This window comes from Mizuhopecten yessoensis, unplaced genomic scaffold (genome assembly GCF_002113885.1).
Source record: "Mizuhopecten yessoensis strain PY_sf001 unplaced genomic scaffold, ASM211388v2 scaffold3819, whole genome shotgun sequence".
Classification (NCBI taxonomy): Eukaryota; Metazoa; Mollusca; class Bivalvia; order Pectinida; family Pectinidae; genus Mizuhopecten; species Mizuhopecten yessoensis.
Genome location: NW_018405235.1, coordinates 1,088,504 through 1,114,105, shown reverse-complemented (window position 1 = coordinate 1,114,105; position 25,602 = coordinate 1,088,504). Strand labels below are relative to the sequence as shown.

At 38.2% G+C, this 25,602-nt stretch overlaps 3 protein-coding genes across 3 annotated transcripts in view; 1 reads left to right on the top strand and 2 right to left on the bottom strand.

Moving 5' to 3' along the window:
- Positions 1 to 7,057: 7,057 nt before the first annotated feature.
- LOC110448069 lies at positions 7,058 to 20,601 on the bottom strand. The gene is made up of 4 exons (XM_021494102.1): positions 20,480 to 20,601; positions 19,662 to 19,811; positions 15,150 to 15,392; positions 7,058 to 7,235 (listed from the first exon to the last, which is right to left on the bottom strand). Exons 1-4 carry the CDS (start codon positions 20,599 to 20,601, stop codon positions 7,058 to 7,060), a joined length of 693 nt encoding a protein of 230 aa, XP_021349777.1.
- On the bottom strand, positions 10,313 to 13,613 carry LOC110448095. The gene is made up of 2 exons (XM_021494149.1): positions 13,380 to 13,613; positions 10,313 to 12,816 (listed from the first exon to the last, which is right to left on the bottom strand). Exon 2 carries the CDS (start codon positions 11,904 to 11,906, stop codon positions 10,752 to 10,754), a length of 1,155 nt encoding a protein of 384 aa, XP_021349824.1. The 5' UTR covers positions 11,907 to 12,816; positions 13,380 to 13,613; the 3' UTR covers positions 10,313 to 10,751.
- Positions 20,602 to 20,945: 344 nt separating the features above from the next.
- Positions 20,946 to 25,602, top strand: part of LOC110448094 (sodium-dependent multivitamin transporter-like) — a 29,143-nt gene continuing 24,486 nt past the window's right edge. Inside the window, exons 1-4 of the mRNA XM_021494148.1 lie at positions 20,946 to 21,313; positions 23,020 to 23,088; positions 23,277 to 23,328; positions 23,906 to 23,973. Of these exons, the coding sequence (XP_021349823.1) occupies positions 20,981 to 21,313; positions 23,020 to 23,088; positions 23,277 to 23,328; positions 23,906 to 23,973 (522 nt within the window). The 5' untranslated portion in view covers positions 20,946 to 20,980. The remainder of the gene's footprint in view (positions 21,314 to 23,019; positions 23,089 to 23,276; positions 23,329 to 23,905; positions 23,974 to 25,602) is intronic.

The window sequence follows — 25,602 nt, the reverse complement described above, 5'->3', positions numbered from 1 at the left end:
ATTGAATGAGCAGTTGTATGTATGGTTGACAATAAAGGGCCGTGACTTCATCAATTACGGTTGGACAGTAGTGGTTATCGAACTTGGCCGACCTATCACGACAATGAACCTTCATATGAAGTTTGAAATTAATCCGTAGAAAAACTACTCTAGATATCGAGCGGACACTGTTTCGGCAATTGAATAAAGGCCACAACTCAGCTAATAACGTTCCGATAATTGCGGTTATCGAACTTGTCCGAACTAACATGCTAATGAACCTTCCTGTAAAGTTTGAAGTTAATCCGTAGAAAAATTACTCGAGATATCGAGCGGACACCGTTTCGGCAATTGAATAAAGGGCCATTACTCCGTTTATTACGGCCTGATAATTGCGGTTATAAAACTTTTCCGAGCTATCATGGTAATAAACCTACATATGAAGTTTGAAGCTATTCCATTGAAAACTACTCGAGTTATCGAGCGGACACCGTTTTGGAAAGCGGATAAAGGGCCCTCACTCCGTAAGTTACCGTCAGACATTGGTGGTTATCATACTTGCCCGAGGAGTTAGTAGTAATTAAAACCTCTTATGAAGTTTGAACTTAATCTGTTGAAAATTGATGAAGCTATCGAGCGCAAACCAAGCGCGCCGACCCGCCTGGCAACGTGATAACATGATAGTCCCGTCTTTCGACGGCCGGATTAAAAGGAAACCAAGGCATACATATTTAAACATGTGTCACACAATAAAAAATGTCTAAATGGTATATTACCATAAATAAAATTAACTACTTGTTTAACAACGGTTGGAGAATGCACAACAGTTTTATGTTGAAATACACGAACCATTACTTCTAGGTCAACATCTGACAAGTAATGGCTATATCCACTCGCCTGCCCAGATGATTCCGGGTCACAGATGTGTCATTAAATAGCACCGTCAAGTTTCCACTAGTGCTAGTAACTATTTTTGTTCGCATTATTCGTTATTAAGCTATTGTATGAACTCGGATCAATACTTCCATCCTCAGTATATTAATATAAAGGACAGTCACCTCAGTATATTAATATCAAGGACAGCCACCTCAGTATATTAATATAAAGGACAGCCACCTCAGTATACTAATATAAAGAACAGCCACCTCAGTATATTAATATAAAGGACAGCCACCACAGTACATTAATATAAAGGACAGCCACCTCAGTATACTAATATAAAGAACAGACACCTCAGTATATTAATATAAAGGACATCCACCTCCGTATATTAATATAAAGGACATCCACCTCCGTATATTAATATAAAGGACAGTCACCTCAGTATATTAATATAAAGGACAACCCCCTCAGTATATTAATATAAAGGACATCCACCTCCGTATATTAATATAAAGGACATCCACCTCCGTATATTAATATAAAGGACATCCACCTCCGTATATTAATATAAAGGACAGTCACCTCAGTATATTAATATAAAGGACTGCCACCTCAGTATATTAATATAAAGGATAGCCACCTCAGTATATTAATATAAAGGACAACCCCCTCAGTATATTAATATAAAGGACATCCACCTCCGTATATTAATATAAAGGACATCCACCTCCGTATATTAATATAAAGGACATCCACCTCCGTATATTAATATAAAGGACAGCAACCTCCGTATATTAATATAAAGGACAGCCGCCTCCGTATATTAATATAAAGGACAGTCACCTCAGTATATTAATATAAAGGATAGCCACCTCAGTATATTAATATAAATGACAGCCACTTCAGTATATTAATATGAAGGACAGCCACCTCAGTATATTAATATTTAAGCTATTGTATGAACTCGGATCAATACTTCCATCCTCAGTATATTAATATAAAGGACAGTCACCTCAGTATATTAATATAAAGGATAGCCACCTCAGTATATTAATATAAAATACAGCCACCTCAGTATATTAATAGAAAGTACAGCCACCTCCGTATATTAATATAAAGTACAGCCACCTCCGTATATTAATAGAAAGGACAGCCACCTCAGTATACTAATATAAAGGGCAGCCACCTCAGTATACTAATATAAAGAACAGCCACCTCAGCATATTAATATAAAGGACAGCCGCCTCAGCATATTAATATAAAGTACAGCCACCTCCGTATATTAATATAAAGAACAGTCACCTCAGTATATTAATATAAAGGACTGCCACCTCAGTATATTAATATAAAGTACAGCCGCCTCCGTATATTAATATAAAGGACAGTCACCTCAGTATATTAATATAAAGGATAGCCACCTCAGTATATTAATATAAATGACAGCCACTTCAGTATATTAATATGAAGGACAGCCACCTCAGTATATTAATATAAAAGACAGCCACCTCAGTATATTAATATAAAAGACAGCCACCTCAGTATATTAATATAAATGACAGCCACTTCAGTATATTAATATAAAGTACAGCCACCTCCGTATATTAATATAAAGGACATCCACCTCCGTATATTAATATAAAGGACAGCCGCCTCAGCATATTAATATAAAGTACAGCCACCTCCGTATATTAATAGAAAGGACAGCCACCTCAGTATACTAATATAAAGGATAGCCACCTCAGTATATTAATATAAAAGACAGCCACCTCAGTATATTAATATAAAGGGCAGCCACCACAGTACATTAATATAAAGGACAGCCCCCTCAGTATATTAATATAAAGGACAGCAACCTCCGTATATTAATATAAAGGACATCCACCTCCGTATATTAATATAAAGGACAGTCACCTCTGTATATTAATATAAAGGACAGCCACCGCCGTACATTTTTGTATATTAAGATAAAGGACAGCCACCTCAGTATATTAGTATAAAATACAGCCACCTCAGTATATTAATAGAAAGTACAGCCACCTCCGTATATTAATATAAAGAACAGTCACCTCAGTATATTAATATAAAGGATAGCCACCTCAGTATATTAATATAAAGGACAACCCCCTCAGTATATTAATATAAAGGACAGTCACCTCAGTATATTAATATAAAGGATAGCCACCTCAGTATATTAATATAAATGACAGCCACTTCAGTATATTAATATAAAGGACAGCAACTTCAGTATATTAATATAAAGGACAGCCGCCTCCGTATATTAATATAAAGGACATCCACCTCCGTATATTAATATAAAGGACATCCACCTCCGTATATTAATATAAAGGACAGCAACCTCCGTATATTAATATAAAGGACATCCACCTCCGTATATTAATATAAAGGACATCCACCTCCGTATATTAATATAAAGGACAGTCACCTCAGTATATTAATATAAAGGATAGCCACCTCAGTATATTAATATAAAATACAGCCACCTCAGTATATTAATATAAAGTACAGCCACCTCCGTATATTAATATAAAGGACAGCCACCTCAGTATACTAATATAAAGGACAGCCACCTCAGTATATTAATATAAAGTACAACCACCTCCGTATATTAATATAAAGGACACCCCCCTCAGTATATTAATATAAAGGACAGCCACTTCAGTATATTAATATAAAGGACAGCCACCTCCGTATATCAATATAAAGGACAGCAACCTCCGTATATTGATATAAAGTACAGCCACTTCAGTATATTAATATAAAGGACAGCCACCTCCGTATATTAATATAAAGGACAGCCACCTCCGTATATTAATATTAAGGACAGCCACCTCAGTATATTAATATAAAGAACAGCCACCTCCGTATATTAATGTAAAGGACAGCCACCTCCGTATATCAATATAAAGGACAGCCACCTCCGTATATTGATATAAAGTACAGCCACTTCAGTATATTAATATAAATGACATCCATCTCCGTATATTTATATAAAGGACAGCCACCTCCGTATATTGATATAAAGTACAGCCACTTCAGTATATTAATATAAAAGACAGCCACCGCCGTATATCAATATAAAGGACAGTCACCTCCGTATATTAATATCATGAACAGACACTTATAAAGTCCAACTGGCTGTTTGGATTTTATTTGGCTTTATATGGTTAAATGTCCTATTAACAACCAACATGGACTATTGTGATGTATCATTTAATGTTACAAATATTCCTAATGGACAAGGCTATAACCTGGGAAGCCAAAATATTTTATAACTGATGTTTTCATTATCTGATGTTCACCACCGAATATAAACGTTCTTCAGCATCAGACAGTTGATAATTATATTTGTGATGTCTTTCATTGTGTTTTTTTTGTGTATTATATCCAGTAGAGTGTTGAGGTACAGTGTATCACTTATGGCTGTGCAATAAGTTGACATCACCGTCTTATAAGTGACAATAGATTATTTAGTGGACAGTTACGAGATCTAGAGAAGAAATGGGCGGAACTCAATAGGAGTAATTCAGCAATAATGGTAAAACAAAATAACAAACACTTTGATTTTGTTAGTATAATATTAAACCAATATATTGAATACCAGTGGTGTACTATCCTTCAAATCTAACACATTCAAAATCAACAGCTAGAGTCCCGGCGGTGTATATATCCGTGGAATTGAACACATTCAAAATGTGATAGCTAAAGTACTACAACACATTCAAAATGTGATAGCTAAAGTACTACAACACATTCAAAATGTGATAGCTAAAGTACTACAACACATTCAAAATTCAACAGTTACGCCGTACAATTCAAAAGCTAGAGTACTGTACCGGCGGTGTATATATCCTTTGTATTCAACACAATCAAAATTCAACAGTCTAATTCTTGTGTTATTTCCCCCTTTTCAGAAAGGGCTGAAAAATGTTGCTTTCATTGTAAAAATTGGCCCCTTATTTTCCTTGCTTATCTTTGCAAAATGGTTGCCGCTATTGGACAACATAATGCACCTCAACAGTTTGTAAGGGCATTAAGACGGGAAAGACATTCTCGAGACCGGTTTGATCCAATGCTTTAGAATTTTACCAGCGTTTCAAGTTTGATAGGGAAAGTATTCTTTTAATTACCAATATGGTGAAAGATATTTCACCGGCAACAGGGTAAAATCACAGTTTACCTCAACATATGCAAGTTATGATTGCACTTCGATATTATGCTACGGGGAAAATGCATCTATGTTGTGGTGCTGATTTTAATGTTGATTGTTCCTTTTCGATTGTGACGTCATTTCCGGACTGCTATTGCACACGTTACATAAACATAATTTATGTGATGGCGTTATGACACTGCATAACCCTGTATTCATATGATAATGCATTGAACAGTCCTAACAATGTCAAAAGATTTATTTCTTTTCCTCTTACTGCTGATGTGATCAGAAAACATCAATCAGATTTGTATGCACTTTCTAGGTTCCCTGCAGTTGTTGGAGCAATTGACGGTACACACATCCGCATTTTACGTCCCAGTATTTACGAACCCGAGTTTGTAAATAGGAAATATTTCCACTCCATCAATGTTCAGATAGTTGAAGATGCAAGTTATTGGATTCTGGAACTAGTTGCAAGATGGCCAGGGTCATCACATGACGAAAGGATCCTTCGTGAAAGTGGCCTAGCCCGAATTTTTGTAACGAGAATGGTACCAGTGAAATGTCTTTTACTTGGCGACAGCGGTTGTCTCTGTAAAAACTGGCTATTGACAGGCTCTGTACAACAGGTAAATTTCCCCTATTCTGTATATTTTTCTGACAGAAGTAATTATGTTTTTCGGCCAGCGGTTGTGGGTTTTTTTCGATAAAGGGGACTAAATCTAATTGTAAGATCGTACGGGATGCAAATGGGGAAATTGTAGAAAGAAAAAACTTTTTTTCTCCTAGTATCCAGCTTACGATATTTGTTTTATAGAAATCAACATTAATCCACGTGACTATGTGTGGGTATGTATTTCCCGTTTACCAGCATCAGGTTTAATACACATGTATTAACGTTCATGACCTTTGGCACAGTTTATATGTAGACCCTATATATAGCACGTTAGAATTTCATATTCTAATTCAAAATATTTTATCGACAATACATTTAAATTACAATAGTACATGTAAATAGATAATAAGAAAAACAAAGCAATACATGTTTTATCATATATTTCCTCGCAGATAATTGTTAGCAATATATGTTAAACCAAATATATTTGGACTATTTTTTCTCTCAAAGATAATTGCATTATTAAGAAATTAAAACAGAAAAGATGGATAAAATAGCGACTGAATTACTTAAACGTAGTTTATTGAAGCTATATAGATTTAATTGGAAGTTATTTAAGAAAAACAGGGGGGGGGGGGGGGGGGGGGGGCATTGATACCTACTACATGTAATGTACACCTATATGCTGAGCAGTGATATCATCTGAGAATAAGTTTCAAGGCATTATATAACAACAATATGGTAAAATTATGCTGTATTTTTTTGTAATTTATCTCAGAAGTTTGTAAATCTAAAATAAGATAAAGGTGATCATCCCACATATGTATTAGGATCATTTCATGCCCTTACATGATGAATTGAAGCTGAATGCACCTATTTTCTTTCTATATATATGGTATGATGATGTTCAACTTGAGGGAAATATTTTAATGGCAATATTTCTAAATTTTATGTAGCACAGCTACCTGTCTATAGTGGTCACTATTTGTAGGTCACATTCATTATGTCAAATGTTTTTCTATCTTTTTTTCTAAGTGCTCACAAGACAAACAGATGTATTGTTGAAAGAGGAATTGGGCAGTTGGAAAGATCATAGCATATCCTACGTAGAGAGGTCAGGCTGAGACCAGATAGAGTTGGCAAAGTCATTACTGCCCGCGGAATTCTTCAAAACATTGCAAAGCTGTTAAATATGCCACAGCTAGATAATGATATTGATGGTGATTATGATGATGTTAATGATATATACTACACATGCAGTCTTTGAGGACCCAGTTGACGGTATGGCATACAGAAACCACACGGTGTCAACTCACTTCTGATGAAGTACTTACTTCTATACATATATTCATTCAAAGTTAAAAATAGCCAGGAAAAGAATCAATCAAGTTGACTCAACTTCTTGATCTTTAACTTAAGAAGTTTGTTTTGCAACTTTCCAGCGCCAGCTTCTCCTGCCTCATGGCTTTTTCATCTGGATATGTGGTACCACTACAGATGGATGAATAAAGAGGTGGCAAGGCTGCAGTTGTGCTAGTTACACAGGAGCCAATGGCGGAGGTCTGCGGAATGTCCAGATCTGATGATCTACAAGCAATAAATATTATTATAAAGCGCAAAAATACAGAAATTTTGACATAAGATAAATATTCAATCTGAAATATATGAAGTAACTCATCTATCATCAGTACACATAATTAATACACTGTATATGTATAAAAGGTTTGCTTCATTAGTCTAGATACATGTACAAAAAGTTGAAATTGAAACTGAAATTGAATACATATACTTTTTATTGAATTCATATGTCAGTTAATGATGCTGATGATGAAGTTGATAGACTGTATGTATGAGTGTTAATATGTATGTACTGTACATCCTTGTTTCATGTATAACATGTATAAAAAAAAAAACACATTGGAAAATAAATAATTATAATTAGACATATATGTCAAACTGACATTGATGCCAACCCTGTTTTCTCTGTAGTGAGTGAAATACAATATCTGTAACGTCGGACAAGCGCCGGTTTAAGGAATTTGGATGTAAAGAGCAACACAAAGAAAGATCATGAAAATATATACAATTTATTAAATGCAAATTCACTAGTACTCACTATCACACTCACTCTCAACCCATGCACCCTCTAATCATAATAGTACAGTTCATCAGGAACACAGTCTTCTAAAGTAAAGTGTCCTCAAAAACAATGTTCCATAAATCAACGTCTGGTCGACAGCACACCATCTGTTCTACCCGAACAGATCACCCACAACAATACTGTACCGCAGCACAGATCACCCGAAACAATTCTGTACCGCAGCACAGTTCAGGTCCCGAGAAGCTACGTCTGCTACGACGTAGGTAAACACACAGTGTTTCCGTAAATTACCCGCAGGTAACTAGACTTTAATAGCGTTGTCCCAGTTGTCAGGACACCAACATGTGACTTGACTAGTCCGCTAGTCCCCACTCAGAGCTGGTTGCTCCTGTCGGTCGACACAATGATTAACGTTTCTGGCACCCTGACCCTTCCGTACAGTCCACAAAATCCCTCCTGTGGCTGACCTCATATCAACATTGGTCCTGAAGCCCAAGTCGTCTATGCAGACAGGGTCCTGATAGGTGCAGGAATATCAATCCGTCATGGAAAGCTTTAACAAATAAAATAGATACAATATATTTTCCCACCTTCTCTTCATACAACGTTCATACAATAACATCCTACTTGAAAATTAGCCCAATGCAATAAATAGTCCTGACACATATTATATATATATATATTCTACACAATATTCATCTATATTAACAGTTCTACAACGTGTCGGTCCATTTATATCATAAAACATGATTAAATATTCAATTCAAATATGGCGACTCAAGGCTGCCGTACTTTTTCACATGGACAATACTGACTGGTCAGAATGACATTTATATGGACAATTAAACTCATCGTACATATTGTATCAGACTATTATAAACAATATGCATTATACATTACATTCTGATATAACTATATCAATATAAACATCGAAATACAAACATATTAGCATGATGTAAACAATCCATATACACCTATACTACACCTGCCCTATCGCTACGCATGAGTGGACCGCACGTCAAGGTATACACTAGAAATGCATTTACGGGGATCAGAGACACTCCAAGATACAAATTAGTGAAGTAAGAGTAAGAGTATTATATCAATTACTCACCACAGTCTGTATTCTGTGCCTGAATCCATGGAATGTGTCTGACACAGGTAATGTTTAGCACATCGCCATTACAACATGTACACGTCTCGCGTATGTTACCTGTGTGACGAATCCTCACCCCCGGCACGTGCACTTCCGTTCTCTAGTGTACTTACCTGAGCTTAGCACCCACGTGTTACACATACAATATTAAACATAACCAATAACACCACAACACATGATATAACATATAATAATTACATGCGATCGTGACATTTTCCCCGGGTTCCGAAAAAAAGTGGTTACACTTTTTCTACATCATCACTGAGCATGTAATCCCTATATTCTGCTCAAATAATCGGCTCCCACGTTGTCTGATCCCTTGATGGCGCGAATTTTGTATCGGAAAGGCTGCAATAATAGCGCCCATCGCATCAGTCGTGCGTTCGCTGTCTTTGCCTTGCCCAAGTAGGTCAGTGGCTGGTGATCAGTCTCGAGGAGAAATTCCTTTCCGTAAATGTACGCCTCAAATTTCTGTATTCCCCATACTATCGCCAGGCATTCTTTTTCTATAACCGCATAGTTCTTCTCACGAGGAAGAAGTTTTCGACTGGCATATGCGATTGGCATCTTCTGGCCCTCTTCTTGTTGCAACAGCACCGCACCAAGTCCGGTGTCGGATGCATCTGTTCGCAGGATGAAATCCTGTTCCAGATCCGGAAGCTTCAGTACTGGTTTCGCTGTAAGTAGCCTCTTCAACGTATTGTAAGCCCGTTCATGGTTTTCCTGCCATACCACTTTATGCGGTGTACCCTTCTTGGTCAGGTCTGTAAGCGGAACTGCAATTGCGGCAAAGTTAGGGATGAAACGACCATAAAAGCCAGCCAAACCCAGAAATGATCTTACTTGCGTCTTGGTTTCTGGCCTCGGTGCGTTAGCTATCGCGTCCACTTTGTCTTCTTCCAGTTGAAGTCTCCTTGCTCCCACAATATGTCCCAGACACGACAGACTTCCAAAGCCTATCGAACACTTGTTCGGTCTCGCAGTTAGTCCAGCGTTCCTCAATCGAGAAAATAGCTCACCTAGAACTTCCATGTGTTCTACCCATGTAACGTTGTAGATAACGATGTCATCAATGAAGTTATCCAGATGTTCCATTCCATGAAGCAGTTTTCTCATAAGGCGACTGGATGTTGCCGTCGCATTGACTAGTCCAAATGGCATCACCCTAAATTGGTACAACCCTTTTGGGGTTGTAAAAGCGGTCATCTCCTTTGCTGTAGCTGCCAATGGAACTTGCCAATAACCTTTACTAAGGTCTAACTTTGAGAAGTATCTGGCACTTCCTAGTCGCGCAAAGATGTCCTCAGTGTTGGGCATTGGTTCCGCGTCAAATATAGTCACACGATTGAGTGCACGAAAATCAATACAGAACCTGTTGGAACCGTCCTTTTTCCTTACCANTCTCATCAGGTTGATCAGGTGGTTGAGCTCCCGCAACGTTACCAACTATCAGGTCATACAACGGTGTGTCGAGTACCCAAGCTTCAGTAGTGCCTCGCAAATACGGTGTATCAACCTCTAACTGCGCAATTGGTACTTCCAACTTCGAACCATCTGCTAGAGTACAAGTCTTTATCCGCTTCGTCATCTGTTTAGGATCCACTAAACTTCGCCTCACTACGACGCCACTGCAGCCGGTGTCCCTCAATACCGTAACTAGTCGTACCCCAATACGTCCTGTCATTACTGGCATCTCTGGTGAATCTGGAATCCTCATATTACATGAAACACTAAGTCTGGGATTATCCTTCACTCTTCTCTGTTCTTCTTTATCTTTCTTTTTCCTTTCGACACCTTTCCTCTTGCTATCTCTGGGATGCTGCTGCTTGCCTTCTGCTTTGTTGCCCTAAATAATTGTCGCCACTTTATTTGAGGATTTTTTGCTCCGGCATTCAAAAGAAAGATGGCCCAGTTTCCCACAAGAATAGCATCGCTTGTCGGTTGTAGATCCGAAGGATTTCTTCCCTGGCGTTGACTCGGTCATACTACTTCCAGCTGATTTACTACCACCAACCTTTGCTGTCTTTGACGATAAGGACTGAGCTGTTGCCCCTCTGGCCTCCGCATACTGATCAGCAATTTTCGCCATATCTTTAACAGACGCAGGGGATCTCTCCTTCAGAAATAACGACAAGTCCTGACTACATCCACAAATAAACTGGTCTTTCATCATAATATCCTTTAGGCCTTCATACGTTTTCTCAGCCCCAGCCATTTCCGTCCATCTCTCCAGATAACTCTCAAGCCGAATAACAAATTGAGCAAAGGTCTCACCTCCTTCCGGTCTAGTACTTCGGAAACTCTTCCGGAACCCAGTCTCAGTCTTCTCAAACCGTAGCAATAAGGCCTTCTTCAAGTAGTCAAAGTTCAAAGCTTGTGACACAGGTAACCGGGAAAACACTTCCAATGCTTTTCCTTTCAATAAGGCACTTAAGTTGGTTCCCCATTGGTCCCTGTTCCATCTCTGAGCTGTGGCATACACTTCAAAGCGCTGAATATATGCGTCCATACTATCTTTACCCTCGTCAAAGGCTGGCAGTTTCGGACCCCTCGGTGTATTCATTGAGACTCTAGAGGTGTCACTGGTAACATCTAAAATGCCTGCCTGGTGTAGTTCCAGCTTCCGCTTATGTTCCATCTCTGCTCTTTCATCCGCTCTGGCTTCTCGTTCAGCTTCTATTTTAGCTTGCTCAATCATCATGGCTTTCTTCTCTGTCTCCACCTTCAGCAACCTCTCCTTGTCTCTTTCTGCTTGGTCAGCTTCCACCTCAGCCTTCCTCATCTTCCTCTCCATCTCCCGCTCATCTCTAGCTCGGTCCTGTGTTTCCTTCAAAAACTGCCGTAGCTCATCTCCCGTGTAACCAAGCTCCTTCCCAGCCGCGATTATCTCGTTAAGTGTCGTCATATTTACATTACAGGATAAAACAATGCCACAAATACAACGAAGACAAAACAACAACAACAACAACAGATAGTACTTACCCCAACTTCCCTCTAGCATCACAGTGCATCTGGACCGCTGGTCAAATATTACTGGATCGACAGTTAACTTACCTTGCAGTTATCTCCTCCTGTCAAGTCAAAGGTGTTTGGCTACCTAACATTAACAGAATACAGTAGAAAATAGGTAGAATGTCCCCCCCAGGAAATGCCTATCTAGCATAATCATAACAAAAACATATTTATACGTTACTCAATTAGTGTAATAATTGTGCTTTTAAATCCAAATACCGTAACGTCGGCTATCCCACCGCTGCCACCATTTGTAACGTCGGACAAGCGCCGGTTTAAGGAATTTGGATGTAAAGAGCAACACAAAGAAAGATCATGAAAATATATACAATTTATTAAATGCAAATTCACTAGTACTCACTATCACACTCACTCTCAACCCATGCACCCTCTAATCATAATAGTACAGTTCATCAGGACCACAGTCTTCTAAAGTAAAGTGTCCTCAAAAACAATGTTCCATAAATCAACGTCTGGTCGACAGCACACCATCTGTTCTACCCGAACAGATCACCCACAACACTACTGTACCGCAGCACAGATCACCCGGAACAGTTCTGTACCGCAGCACAGTTCAGGTCCCGAGAAGCTACGTCTGCCACGACGTAGGTAAACACACAGTGTTTCCGTAAGTTACCCGCAGGTAACTAGACTTTAATAGCGTTGTCCCAGTTGTCAGGGCACCAACATGTGACTTGACTAGTCCGCTAGTCCCCACTCAGAGCTGGTTGTTCCTGTCGGTCGACACACTGATTAACGTTTCTGGCACCCTGACCCTTCCGTACAGTCCACAAAATCCCTCCTGTGGCTAACCTCATATCAAAATTGGTCCTGAAGCCCAAGTCGTCTATGCAGACAGGGTCCTGATAGGTGCAGGAATATCAATCCGTCATGGAAAGCTTTAATATAAATAAAATAGATACAATATATTTTCCCACCTTCTCTTCATACAACGTTCATACAATAACATCCTACTTGAAAATTAGCCCAATGCAATAAATAGTCCTGACACATATTATATATATATATATTCTACACAATATTCATCTATATTAACAGTTCTACAACGTGTCGGTCCATTTATATCATAAAACATGATTAAATATTCAATTCAAATATGGCGACTCAAGGCTGCCGTACTTTTTCACATGGACAATACTGACTGGTCAGAATGACATTTATATGGACAATTAAACTCATCGTACATATTGTATCAGACTATTATAAACAATATGCATTATACATTACATTCTGATATAACTATATCAATATAAACATCGAAATACAAACATATTAGCATGATGTAAACAATCCATATACACCTATACTACACCTGCCCTATCGCTACGCATGAGTGGACCGCACGTCAAGGTATACACTAGAAATGCATTTACGGGGATCAGAGACACTCCAAGATACAAATTAGTGAAGTAAGAGTAAGAGTATTATATCAATTACTCACCACAGTCTGTATTCTGTGCCTGAATCCATGGAATGTGTCTGACACAGGTAATGTTTAGCACATCGCCATTACAACATGTACACGTCTCGCGTATGTTACCTGTGTGACGAATCCTCACCCCCGGCACGTGCACTTCCGTTCTCTAGTGTACTTACCTGAGCTTAGCACCCACGTGTTACACATACAATATTAAACATAACCAATAACACCACAACACATGATATAACATATAATAATTACATGTGATCGTGACAATATCATTAATTTAAAATACAAGTACTCCTACAATTTGATTTTTTTTCAATTACATGTATATTTTTAAGTAATTCAGATACAGACATGTGCATTGTAATATTTGGAAACATCTGTATATGTTTCTATCCCAATTCATAAGTAAAGATGAATTATCAACATAAAATAGAACAAAACAATCAAAGCATTATTACATTTTTACCAATGAATTATCTGAAATTAGCAGTGTGATAAGAACATCAATGAAGATAGCGATATATAATTTAATTTTGCCTATCTCCCCCATAATATTACTTTTGGTATATATCGTATAGACCTAAAACGAAAAAAAACTGATGACGGAACTACTTTTTACACTTCAGAATGCAAGATTACAACGCAGCTTTTTTTTTTGCGCAATTGTTTAGTTTACGTAAAAATTAAATAAATCTTTAACTGTGCATTTACAACATGTTTGTCTACGTTTTTTAAATTAAACTATAAAGAATGCCCAATATTTTGTTATGGTATATACGGAATATACCGTATATACCAAAACAAAATCATGGTCATTCCTTAAATATATATATAGAGAGAGAGAGGGTCTGTCATAAGTCACCCTTCATTTTAGATTTATTATACAAGTTTTGGATTTTTCATGTTTGTGAGCCTCTTATATGAAGGGAAACGAACGACAAATTTGTTATCATTTAATACAAAGTAAACTGTATAATTGTGATATGAAACGAATATTTTGCACTTGGCCGCCTCTGAAACGATGAAATTTGCGTCCGCTTCACAGTGACATGACGTCACATTGATTGTTTCATTTCGAATGTGACGTCATTTCCGGGGTGATATTACACACGTTACGTAATTTATGTGATGGCTTAATGACACTGCAAACACAGTGCTCATTATTATTTCTTTATTTCCTCCAAATTGAAGAGTTACAAAAATGTACAGTGTAGTCAAAATACAAATCAAATATTATTAATTGATACTTAAGTAAATACAGAAAGAATGGTCTCGTTAACAGCAAATCATACAAAATAGTTGACAGTGCATACATGTGTTCGTGTAAGGGGGTGAATGAGGGGAGGGGAAGAGGGGAGGTGATGTAGAATTGATAGAAGTCTGTGCTAATGTTCATGCAACACCGTATTTACCGATTACATATACACTCTACCCAAAGTTGTCGTTGCTTACGCCCCTTACAAACATACATATGACAAATAAGGTGTTATTCTGGCGAAGTCATCTGATGTGGCGCAACGCCGCCATGTTGTACGGATTGATGACACATGACCATTTGTCACATGATCAAGGGCTATTTATAAGGCAGACGTTGACAAACTATGTTTGATTTTGTACAGGTGTGTGTATGCTACCTTAACGTACGGAATACTGCAGATCAGTACCTTAAAGAAATGTGAAATGACTGAGTAGAAGTGTTCTAAAGTTAACGAACACGAGTTACAGTAGACTTGTTATTGTTCAGTGTTTACAAATGACTGCATGGCTAATATAATTAATTACCTGTCATCAATTACCTGTGGTCTGACAGCTGAATTCCCCTTCATTTGGAGATTGTGCCATTTCATTTCAACTTTTTCTACCGACCGGCTGATTGTGGAGGAAGCATTGATGGCGTTGGCAATCTGCCTCCACGTCTCCCGCTTCTCCTTGGTCGCCACCCCAGCTCCAAACATGGACCAATCACCAATTTTGTTACATACAGGCCTGCCGTCCAGTTTGGTTTCCTTTTCTTGCTTGGCGTCCCTGAGGCAATGTTAACAGCGACTGGAAGCAGACGATCGAACACGATCTTTCCCACGTGCTTTTGTTCGCAAACACAACTTCGCGGTAATTAGTATCACGCGTCATTGACAACGAGCATTTTAAGAAAGTTAATTGCGATCTGTCTTACAAAGAACAACTAAGCATGATGCTTAGAATTCTTATGGAACGGAAAGTAAACAACTTGCTTAATTAAGCAGGTTAAAAGTGTACTGAAGCATATACTATAATCTTTATGCATATGAGTCCAGGTCTAGGCCCTAACGAGCCTCGCCACCTGTTCTTTCTCACTTATTATACAGTTTTCGGCTTATATCCATAACATATTGTATAAAAGATATGATTATATCATATGCATCTGTCATTATAAGATATGCCTTTGTGAATATATGTATATGCAAACACTTTTATATCAAAACGTTTTTATGACTTAGCCTCGATTGAAATTGGCCACCGGCACGATGTCATAAACCGCACCGAGCAGTATCACGCGCCAAGAATTAACGTGATATTTAAGTGAGAGTACTGAAAAGTTCATAGCTTTTAGCAACATTCGCCCGTCGGAAATTCTGATAAAGTTTATAAATTGATAAGCGCAAATCGAATGATGCAAAAGAACAGAAACAATTACATAAGTAAACTAAAATCCGTTAATAGCAAGAAATTATTTATCAGATTAAAAGATAGATTATGGCTCAGAAAATAATTTAGTATTACCAAGAACAGTGAGAGACAATTGTAAAGCGAACCTGCAAGAAAAAAATATTTTCAAAATCCAGTATGAATAACTATACAGTACTTATAGAATTCTAAGATTCCAAATGTTGATATGAGTGCAGCATATGTATTAAGTGTTTGGTACCGCCCCTCAGACCCCGGTGGTCAGTCCCTCAATTTGTATATATCATTCTCCTAGTTCCAACCTCTGCTGGCCGAGAATCGAGAAAATAATAGTTTAGTTTAGTATTGTTTAACGACCTATCAACAGCTATGGTCATTTAAGGACGGCCTCCCCTGTGTGCAAAGATGCATGCGTGTAGTGTATGTGTGTGTATTTTGGGAGGCTGCGATATGTTAGTGATTGTCTCCTTGTGATAGCGCGAAACTGATGCCGACTTTATAGTGCTACCTCACTGAAACATACTGTCGAAGACACCCTGCAGGACACCCCACCTGGTCACATTATACTGAAAACGGGCGTACCAGTCGTCCCACTCCTAAATTTCTGAGCGTTAAGCAGAAGTATAAACTACCATTTTTGCAGACTCTGGTATGTCTCTGCCAGGGGATAGAACCCAAAGCCTTCCTCACAGGGGCGAATGCTCAACTAAAGGCCAAAAGTGAGGCATTGCCAAGGGAGACATTAGGAAGAAAGAAAGTTGTTTAGAAAGAAAAGATGAGATCCCAAATTTAGTCGCCTCTTACGATCATGCAATGGCAACAGGTACGATTCTTACGCCTTACCTGCAGAATTGGGGATCTGCTTTTGTACCCTCTATTTGGGTCACAAAAGCGACCAAAATAAATCTGCGGTACCCATTGCAACATTTGTATTATGTATGTTTCCTTGTACCTATTTTTTTTAAATTATTTTTTTCCATATGCCTTGCCTGCCTACACTACATATTTGATTTTGATTTTGAAATTTCACCCAGGTGTGGAAGGGTATAGGTTTTGTCAACAGGCTTTAGATAATGGTAGTTGTGTTCCCTGTTAAACGTTCAGCATTTTTGGTAATGGCAACAACTAGTTCACCCGTTTGCAGTATAATGTGACCAGAAGGAGTGCTATGCTGGTTGTTCCTGCATGTTATTTCAGTGAGATAGCGCTATTAACCGGCATACGATCGGCGCTATCACAAGTAGGCATATGCACCAACATACCCTGTCTCCGGCACACATACACGCATACACAAAACACGTGGAGTTATATCCTAAAATGACCTTAGCTGTTGATAGGACGTTAAACCCAAGACAACCAACCAAAACTTAGAAGCATCGGACTTTGACACAACATTTAATTGCATGTCTGCATTATCATTCGTCCAAATATTACATGTACCTTCAATGTTCTCGGTGTCATTTTATAATGTGACTGAATTGAGTACTGTGCTGAGAGCCCTCGGCATAGTATTGTATTGGGGCAGCACCCTTAAGTCGTCATCAGATCCGAGTTATCGCAAGGAGTAACATTTGGACAATGGTGTCCGAGCTATCATGATAATGAACCTTCCTATTGAAGATAATCCGTTGAAAACTACTAGAGCTATCGAGCATACACTGTTTCGGCAATTGAATAAAGAGTCATAACTCCGTGCAGAAAAATTCTACGAGTTTCAATGAGAAGGAAAATTTCAAAATATAATTATCAAAATTAAAATACATCTTAGTTCGTTTTCTCCCTCAGCCCAAAATGCAAATGTGAATCGCGTTGTCTGTTGCTTAATCAACACCAACCACTTACTTAGTGATGAAACCTAAAGCAGATAAGCGTGTTAAAGAAATCGTTAATGCATAAAACAACGATATCTGCACACAGGAGAGGCCGTCCTTAAATGACCATACCTGTTGATAGGACGTTAAACACTAATAAACCAAACCAAACCAAACCATGCTAGAAAGTATATACATTTATAAGTATGTAAATAGATCTGCGATACTAACTTGCATCTGACGTCTGAACAGCTGTTGTTTTGTATAGGGATGTACGCACACGTGACCATCATCATGTACATTATTAAACGCCTTGCGTAGCATGCTGTATGCAGTTTTTCTTCACACCTTAACAGAATACTGCTTGGGATTTAATAACCAAACTAATTTTCGGTATGTATGATTCAGTGGTTTTATTCAGTGAATATAATGTTAATCCTTCTTGAATATATAACATATGTCCTGCGACACCATCTGATGTCCACGATAAATGGATCAATATCTATCCTGCTTGCCCCCGATGCAGATCTTTGGATCTCTGTATTTATTATCTCACCTTCATGCTACTTCTTTTCGGCAGTACATATCTATAATTATAAACTACCTGAAAACTGTTGGTCTCTTTAAAAAAGTAAGTGTAACCACTATTTTCAATTTGACGTTTTTCTTTTCCTTTGCGTTTGTTTGATGTCATTTCTTTTAAAAAGGTCTCTCGACGTTTGATGTGCCCTAATACCTCTCATGTGCTGATAGGCCACAAAGAATGTGACACTAAGAGTAATGGTTAATTCTACTTATATAGTTGTGGAATCGCACAACGTTAAGCGATGTGCGGTGAGCGCACGACCTGTGTACGATGTATGCACGATGGCGAACGATTGCAATCTGGACGATTATTGCTTGAGCACATTTGTGCCGACGATGGACGAACGTTGTGCGATGACAATCTTGGTTGGTGTTAATTGAGAAATGACTTATCAATGAATACGGCCCCGTGTTTAAACATATAAACTTGCTTTTAAGTATATTTCTGTATTCTATCTACATATATAAGCTGATCTTTCTATCTATTTTCTTTTTTATTAAATTCAAAATGATGTTTTCGGTGATTTTTAAACGACCGAAAATCGACACATGTAAAATAACACATACATCTATTGACACGGTCACGTATACAGGTAAACATTTTGTACCTGTACCTGGGCCGTAGTTTTCCCCACAGGAGCATCCAGGTGTGAAGGGAGGATAAAGACCAAAACGAATGCAAATAACAAATACCTAACGTCCAGTTATGTTTTCATAATGGTCATACGGTATCACATACAAGCTCTCTTTGTAAGGCACAGGACAGGAAAAACTCCGATCGATCATCAAAATGTTACTTGATTGTTCTGTTACCTGGGAGCTTAACCCAATCTTGACAGTCGATAAGCAATTACTATGTACAGTGTTCCTTATTCCATACGAGAGCTCCGGATTTCTTTTCATTTCGTTATATTGATCAACTAATTCTACCAAATAGCACTTTTGTGCGGAGAGAAGTGCACAACGAGGCGAACTATTGTTGAATCGCACAGTTAGGCGGAGAGAGGCGCACAACGAGGCGAACGATTGTTGAATCGCACAGTTGTTCGCGCCATGTGTGGACCATGTGCGGACGGTGTGTGCATGGTGTATGCACGGTGTGCGCACGCTATTTTTGGTGCGTTGTGCGATCCCACAACTGTAACAACATAAACACATGCACGTGTACACAACACACATGGATGCATATCTTAAACTGTTAATACGACGTTAAAAAAATAAAAACCAAACCAACCAAATATACTTGTAACGAGGTTTCTTTTTGATACCGCCTGTAGTTTCGTGGGTCTGCGTGCTCATTGATCCCTTTGGTCTGTATAGACCCCTCGCCTTCGGCTCGGGGTCTATAAAGTCCAGACGGGGTCTATGGGCTCGTAGACCCCTCCTAACCAAGACAAAAATAATAATATTCATTTATACTCTCTTCCCACTTTCATTGTCTTCATACTTTTACACTTAGTGAGTCATATTAGCCATCACACACAGTGAACATTTCTAACAAAACCCCTACGTGTACATGTACATATACATTTTATTTATTTTACAACAATAATGAAACATGGTATTTTTACTTATATTAATCACTCTTGTTGGCCCGGATGTTAGCAGGGGGGGGGGGGGGGGGGGCCCTTTNTTATGTTGAGATAACTTTGCATTAATCAGTTTCTTTGTCCGAAATAGAAGCCGTAGTTATCGGTAACACGCGCCATTTTTACAACGTAAATAAATGCTTTTCCCGTTTTCAACCGACAGAGGTACTTTACAACATCACCCCTTGGGGGGCTCCATTGCAAAATCAAACTAACCGCATAAACTAATGTATATAGAAACGCAAGTAGACTCTCTCCTATACATGCCTATTAACATAATAATATATGTTCATTAGTGTTCCAACTTTGACATAGATACTAGCGAGGTTAAAATTTATTAGTATTCATTTATAACATAAACAGCATTTCTGTCGATTCCATTTCAGCTTTATACCGGCCATCCGGAAGAATGCATGCACCGTACTAAATGCTAGGGCAGTCATTTTTTCCTTTGAATACTTACCACCTGTAATAATGCTTCCGTAACGTAATCCTTGAACAAACTTTTGACCATTTGGCAACCTTTCGCTTCGAAGCTGACGTAGTAACGGTTTTCACTCGCTGACACTTCCCACGGCAAGTCATGTTGTTTACACTGAAATGGCGTGTTGTGCGCATGCATTATTAGAAGTGACGCGAACAACTGCAGGACAAACTGTCTGACCAGACAGAATAAGGAATCCGAAAGATCGTTATTTTCCATTAGGAGACTCACTTGATATATTCATGCAGTATTTCAAAAAAAGCAAAAAAAAAATATACTTCACCGTGATGTCCCTTTAACCAAAACAAAGCAAATAGTGGGCGAACGGTAACTAAATTGTGAAGGCACTTCAAATAGCAATGCCAACAATTCGTGGTTTTAAAGCAGCTTCATTTATTTTGTTGCTTTCTTTCTGATTGTGTGTTTTTTATTTCAGGTGACAGACCCTATCATTTGGAAATTTCAAAGCAGAGTCGTAAAATGGCTTTCCTAAAACCTGAGGATTACTTTGTGTTGGTGCTAACCATTGGTGCTACTCTTGGTGTGGGATTGTACCAATCATTTAAAGGCGGAAAACGCAGAACCACCGCGGAGTACTTAGTAGGTAGTCGAAATATGTCTGCACTTCCGGTTGCAATATCGTTGATGGTTTCATACGAGTCTGGAATCATGATGTTGGGAGTTCCGTCAGAGGTGTATATCTATGGCATGCAGTGGTTCCTGTCTAATTTGGGACACTTCTTTGCTGACCTAATAAATCTGCACATATTTGTGCCACCACTTAAGAAGCTTGAGATCACCAGCATATATGAGGTAAGCAAAACTACGTGTAATTAATTTAATTCTGACGTAACAAGTGTCATGCAATATCTCCATTTACACTAGTCTGACATTAAAGGTTTAACACATTTAGTTAGTTAAAGACGGGAAGGATTGATGATATCTTGCTTTCTCCTAATTATATGTAAGGGAAAATACACAATAGATCGGATACATGTTTAGTAATCAATATGTATAATATTTCAAAAGACAATATATATATATGAGCAATATAGTAGTACACCGATGCTCTTTATCTAGGATGTTAACATTTCATTCGGTTTTCCGTCTCTCCTAGTCTTTGTCATCAACAAACCTAGCATTCTCTTTTTATCATTTTTTATGATATGATTATATCACATTTTTACATAAAACATTTGATCGTCACAGAAACCTTCCGTCCTGTAATAATACATCAAAAGAGTGATGAATAGTTGTATAAGCAGAATATCTAACTTTATAGACCGATATGATATTCGCACTCATATAATCATAATTTAAAATGTCAACACTCACCCGTACGGTGCATTCTCCACACCACCTGCCTGGCTAAAATCACCTTTCACTGTTCTCTATGCAGCCGACAGTAACGTCACACAAGAACCCGTATGTAGTGTAAGAAACCGCGAGGAAACCATGCGCTTTTTTTGCCATAATCCTATTGGATTATTCACAATCGCACATTTGTGCGGAGAGAAGCGCACAACGAGGCGAACGATTATTGAATTTTTACGTCCGATCGGAGAGTCGAACCCTGGTCGCCTTGGTAAAAGGCAAGTGCCCTATCCACTGCGCCTGCCGACCATGCATAATATGTGTCGGATATGGAACGTGTTGAGATACTTGATTACTATGTTTTTAATACTTTACAGATATTGAAGTATACTTATAAATGGACCCTTTTTATGTTGAGATAACTTTGCTTTAATCAGTTTCTTTTGTCCGAAATAGAAGCCGTAGTTATCGGTAGCACGCGCCATTTTTACAACGTAAACAAATGATTTTCCCGTTTTCAATGCGTATTCCGGTTCTATCTGAAATCGAAAATTAATTATTTATAGACAAAAGTTGTTGCATGATCATACATTCTAAGTCAACATCATGTGAAAACATGAACTGGTGAAACGTAACGATTAAAAAAGTATTTGTTGTGCTATCCTATTTGCTATCAGAATGGACTTCTGTGCTGTTTATAGTTTTTCATCTTGAACCATCATTTTTATATATTTAAATAAAAAAAAATATGATATGATTATATCACATTTTTACATAAAACATTTGATCGTCACAGAAACCTTCCGTCCTGTAATAATACATCAAAAGAGTGATGAATAGTTGTATAAGCAGAATATCTAACTTTATAGACCGATATGATATTCGCACTCATATAATCATAATTTAAAATGTCAACACTCACCCGTACGGTGCATTCTCCACACCACCTGCCTGGCTAAAATCACCTTTCACTGTTCTCTATGCAGCCGACAGTAACGTCACACAAGAACCCGTATGTAGTGTAAGAAACCGCGGGGAAACCATGCGGTTGTTTTGCCATAATCCTATTGGATTATTCACAAGTTTTACAACTTATAAATAGCCCGGCAAATTTGCGCAAAAGTACTGTCATACCTTGACATAGTACATAATTATGTGATATAACCTATCTGTTTGTACTAATGGATACACAAATTCTATCTCAGTATTTGGAGCTACGGTACAAATCACACGGGATAAGGATGTTTGCAACCGTTCTGGGAATATGTTCCATGGTATGTAAAACATTTCAAGGTTTCAAATATATCCAAATAGTTCTTGTAATTGTATTGTATTGCATAGATAAATATAACAATAACGCGCTCTCCATTATTTCATTTTTCATCATTGGTTTTAGATTTAGGCTCGCACGACATTGGAAAACTTTAAGTAATCAATAATGTATTGTCTATTTTGTAAACAGCTCAACTACATGGGAAGTGTGCTATTTGTTCCGGCAGTCACGCTCAAAGCAGGTAAGGTTGGACCCATCTATTTGAAACCCCTTGCAGGTTCGGGGAAATAATTGGCCTGCTCTGTCCCTTCAGAACCGGGGTTGGAGTTCTGGTGGGCTAGTCGATTCGTGGGAGTAGGGAAGGGCGGGTCTTTGGTGTCTTCTGCAATGAGGACATAGCAGAAACAAAACACTAATCTGCCAACCCCATTGCAACACTTGGGTTTGATATTCTTTTGCCGCTTCTCTACTCTTTCTTTACGGCGATGATCCCTTGAAACCCGTCTTCATGTACTGTTGGCTGTTGACGGTAAACCTCACAATCAGCTGTAACTTGAATCCCCCTCAACAAAACCCCTATCCATGGCTTCTTCAACGTATTGCAAACTTTCTATGTGAGAGTAACTCCGACACACTATCAAATATCATGTAATTCCGTATATAGAAAATGTTTGTAGCAGTTTCTCCATCAAGGGAGCGAACGAATTTATCACGATCAAAAAGTATCAGTTCAAAGCATACCAGGTGTTATTATTAAATGGCGAAAACAATTTTACTATTCGTTCACTATAATTGACAGGATTTCTTTTGTTCTCCAGTGGCGGGGATTCCGATGTGGATGTCCATAGTCGGTCTGATGGCTATCGTAATGGTCTATACGTTGCTGGTAAGTTATTATCCATACTACGAGGTAAAATCAACTTTATTTCTAATATATCCTTAAAAACTAACTGAAGATTACTAACTGGATAGATATTTAGCGTTTTTGTTCATACAGCACACACAGAAGCCGCGGAAACAAGGTTGTCTTTGCCCAATTGCCCGTCTTCGGAAAGGTCTTCGTACATTACCCATTCTTTTCTGTTGAAGTGCGAAGACCAATCTCAATGCATAACATTTCATGAACATTTCAGTAAAACACTTGTTATAAGATTGCATTGATCTTCAACCAACTCGAAGACATATTTTCAATAACAAATCTCAAATCTTTTAGTTTAAACTGCATTTATTTCTGGTAATATACAATACATTATATTTTCAATATCGATTCGGAAACAAGTACTAAGTACTTATACTATACGATACTGACAGCAGATATAGTAATCATTAAATCATATTGAAATAATTAATTTCTAATGCATATACATAAAATAATTTCGTAGAATGGCAGACATGTAAAGGGGACATGTAAACAATGTAACAATAATCGATGAATGTGAATAGCAGTGATACTCAAGTAGGAAATGACGCCTCGGAGTGAGGTACGCCTAAACACAAACACAATGTGAATAGCAGTGATACTCAAGTAGGAAATGACGCCTCGGAGTGAGGTACGCCTAAACACAAACACAATGTCAATAGCAGTGATACTCAAGTAGGAAATGACGCCTCGGAGTGAGGTACGCCTAAACACAAACAAAATGTGAATAGCAGTGATACTCAAGTAGGAAATGACGCCTCGGAGTGAGGTACGCCTTAACACAAACAAAGTGAGAAACTTGTTCATACTATGGTTTTCATACCTATTGCGCTCACTCGCACTGTTAACACATCTGAATATATAAATTAAGATAAGTACATATGCGTTGATTATCATATATTTTCAGTTAAAACGCTTGCTTTGCATAATATGTTAGATTATTTAATTGTCGAGTACTATGCTATTGGTATCTGCTATTTGGGGTGGGATAAGGATGGATAGATATTCAGGAGTTATATTAAGTACCATTTTATGAAATTGAATAAGTTGCTGCTTTTGGCGTCTTTCCGTTATTGTACTCCATCCTACTTCACATCAATCGAAACGTCACACACACACATATGTACTAGACATCGAAACGTCCCACACACACACATATGTACTAGACATCGAAACGGCACACACACATATGTATTAGACATCGAAGCGTCACACATACACACACACATGTATTAGACATCGAAGCGTCACACATACACACACATATGTACTAGACATCGAAATGTCACACACGAATATGTACTAGACATCGAAACGTCACACACATATGTACTAGACATCGAAACGCCACACACACATATACTAGACATCGAAACGTCACACACACACACATGTACTAGACATCGAAACGTCACGCACACAAACATATGTACTAGACATCGAAATGTCACACACACATATGTACTAGACATCCAAACGTCACACACACACAAACACACACACACGAACACATGTACAAGACAACGAAACGTCACACACACACACACACACACACACACACACACACACACACACACACACACACACACACACACA

What these genes read in the sequence shown, in the direction of transcription:
- LOC110448095 (XM_021494149.1), bottom strand. Translation starts at nt 11,906, where the DNA reads ATGCTAGAGGGAAGTTGGGGTAAGTACTATCTGTTGTTGTTGTTGTTG.
- LOC110448069 (XM_021494102.1), bottom strand. Translation starts at nt 20,601, where the DNA reads ATGACTTGCCGTGGGAAGTGTCAGCGAGTGAAAACCGTTACTACGTCA. An exon ending in CGGAAGCATTATTACAGGTG is followed by an intron (nt 19,812 to 20,479) that starts GTAAGTATTCAA and finishes TGTCTTGGTTAG; the next exon opens with GAGGGGTCTACGAGCCCATA. An exon ending in CCTCGTTACAAGTATATTTG is followed by an intron (nt 15,393 to 19,661) that starts GTTGGTTTGGTT and finishes ACATTGCCTCAG; the next exon opens with GGACGCCAAGCAAGAAAAGG.